Source organism: Charadrius vociferus, unplaced genomic scaffold (genome assembly GCF_000708025.1).
Source record: "Charadrius vociferus isolate BGI_N301 unplaced genomic scaffold, ASM70802v2 scaffold163, whole genome shotgun sequence".
Classification (NCBI taxonomy): Eukaryota; Metazoa; Chordata; class Aves; order Charadriiformes; family Charadriidae; genus Charadrius; species Charadrius vociferus.
This window is the reverse complement of record NW_009648332.1, coordinates 2,733,420-2,735,792: the sequence shown is the minus strand read 5'-3', so window position 1 is coordinate 2,735,792 and position 2,373 is coordinate 2,733,420. Positions and strand designations below refer to the sequence as shown.

Sequence of the window (2,373 nt, the reverse complement as noted above, 5' to 3'; positions counted from 1 at the left end):
GGCTCTGGCGCCGCCCGGCGGGCAGGGCCCCGCCTTCGCCTATGCTGCCTCATCTCTCCCTCTCGGGATCACCAGGGACTGACGGTTCCGAAGCTTTAACCAGTCATTCATTTTTTGTATTTTACTTTCCGAGTTTTGCGCCATTGGATACATATTTCTGAGGTTCGGGACAATCAAATCCATCAGTTGACACATTAACCCGTGTATTAATACACTATATGTGGCCTGGAAGCCAGGGCTGCTTTACCAAGTCCCCAACTTGCTGGCTGTGTGTTTTTGTCTCAGATTAACAGCTAAATAATTTTCAACTCACTTTTAGGATGGGAGAGTTGCTGCTTGCAACTGTTGCAAGCAACCGTCCCTTTTTGTGGTGCACCAAAAGATCCTGGAGATGCTTTCTTGGAGGGCGAGATGGCACCCTGTGTCCCAGTGTGTCGCCACAGGCGGTGCCAGGGTTGTTGAAAACTGGTAAGCAATTAACACCACCCAACAAACCCTAATTCTCTAGATATGGATGAATTTAAGCCAGATGTGATATCAGGATACTTATATAAAATACAGTGCACTATCCAATTCCAGCAGTTTTGAGCACAAACTGAATTTTCTGAGAGTATAGCAGCACATTAGGTAATTTACGTGGCAAATTTCTTAGAGTTAAAATTAATTTCAAAGAACATTTGAGTTAGAATTAATTTCTAAGAATATTTGAGAATGCTTTGTCCCAAGTTATTTCAGTAATATCACGCTGGCTTCTCAAGCTTTTGGGATAAACAAAACCCAGTTAAATCCTGTGCATCAGCTCCCATAGGATGAAACCAGGTTGTCTATTAACGGCTGGAGCTAATTGTAAGATCCACTGCCTGTCAGACTGATGGCAGCACATGCTGGACGTGCTGCTGAAATGCCAGTTACAACTTCTGTTAAAGTATTTCCTTAAAACTTTTTGGATTTTTCAGTATTTGGGTTGGAGTTAACACACATAGACCACATGAAGCTAAAATCTTGTTTTCAAAATGTACCAGCCAAAAGCACTGACATGTCTGTGACAAGGCCGTAAGAAGATATACATGCTGACTGCCATCTGAGAAAGTAAGACTGATCCTATCATTAATTCAATGGAATGAGAAAAAGAAGGCAAAGACAACTGGTGATACTCAGGTTGGAGTGAATGAGTGAATTTGTTAATAGGTACAAAAGAACAGCCTGGAAGCTCCCAAAGACATTAGGAGGTAGAAGAGATATGTAATGGGCAAAGAATAACAGTACTATCCCCTCCCTAATATAAGCTAATTTATGTGTCCATAATTATATAAATTATTTCTTCTCAACAGATTAGATTTTTAAGTTATTAAATTCAGAACATGAGGACTTTTCATTCTGTTCTTGTCCGATCCTGAGCACGTAACTTATTTTCTCTATGTCAACATCCTAATCTAAAGAATTGGGACTGTAACTGACTTTCATTACGTAGTCCCTGAACAGGCAAAATTGTGTTTGATAATATTTGTATAATATTTTGTCATCTTGTAATGACAGAAACATAAACAATTTTAGCAATTGTTCCCTAATGTTTATTTATGTGTTTTGCTGGTTTGCAAACAACTATTATTCAAAGCTACTGTATGTAGTACAAGTAATTCTTTAAAAGGTTTAACAGTAAACTCTTTATAGTTTCATTCTACTTAGACAGGGTTAATTGTATCACTCTTTACTTTGTATCCTGAAACAAAAAATAACCGTATTCTCTTTACCAACAATACATTATAGCACGTATTTGTTGGGAGACAGGTTTTCATCACGACCGCTGTATTATTTTGTATAAAAGCTTATGGCAAAGCTCCCCTCCAACTTCGAAGCAGGTGGCAAAACCTATTGTACTGCAGATTATTATTCATATTACCAGAACAAACTAGTTCGGGCAGGAAACATTTAAAGTACAGAGGTTGATCTGTAAGCAACAAGCATAAAAGCTGACGTTGAATTCCTGGGTTTGAGAGGTTACTGCCACGCAACCGCCGCAGTCCTCACAGCCTCTGCTCGGACAGACTCACCGCCGCCTGCTCCGCAATGGAAGCAAACCGGGCGCCAGGGAAGGGCTCACACGCACAGCAACACGCGAGGCCAATGCGCTTTGTCGAGTAACGGACCCTTTTCCTGACGCTCTGCACCCTTAAACCTGGATTTTAAGGTTCCCACTCACCCGGAGAACCGGCAGCAGCCCGTGCCTGCCGCGGCGCCTTTTAGGGAGGCGGGCCCGGCGCTGTTTCCCGGCCGGCTGAGGCAGATTCACTTCCAGGTCGGGGGTTAAAAAACAGGGAAGGGAGAGGAAAAAAAAAAAAAAAAAAAAAGGGGCCAAAATGGGGGGCCGCGGTG

General features: G+C 42.2%; 2 protein-coding genes across 2 annotated transcripts in view; one reads left to right on the top strand and one right to left on the bottom strand.

Moving 5' to 3' along the window:
- Positions 1-195, bottom strand: part of LOC104286249 (cytochrome c oxidase assembly factor 7) — a 2,302-nt gene extending 2,107 nt beyond the window's left edge. The window contains exon 1 of the mRNA XM_009884826.1: positions 126-195. Coding sequence (XP_009883128.1) covers positions 126-195 — 70 coding nt within the window. The remainder of the gene's footprint in view (positions 1-125) is intronic.
- Positions 196-411: 216 nt separating this feature from the next.
- The window catches only part of LOC104286248 (protein zyg-11 homolog B), a 23,887-nt gene continuing 21,925 nt past the window's right edge, over positions 412-2,373 (top strand). The window contains exons 1-2 of the mRNA XM_009884825.1: positions 412-429; positions 2,189-2,296. Coding sequence (XP_009883127.1) covers positions 412-429; positions 2,189-2,296 — 126 coding nt within the window. The remainder of the gene's footprint in view (positions 430-2,188; positions 2,297-2,373) is intronic.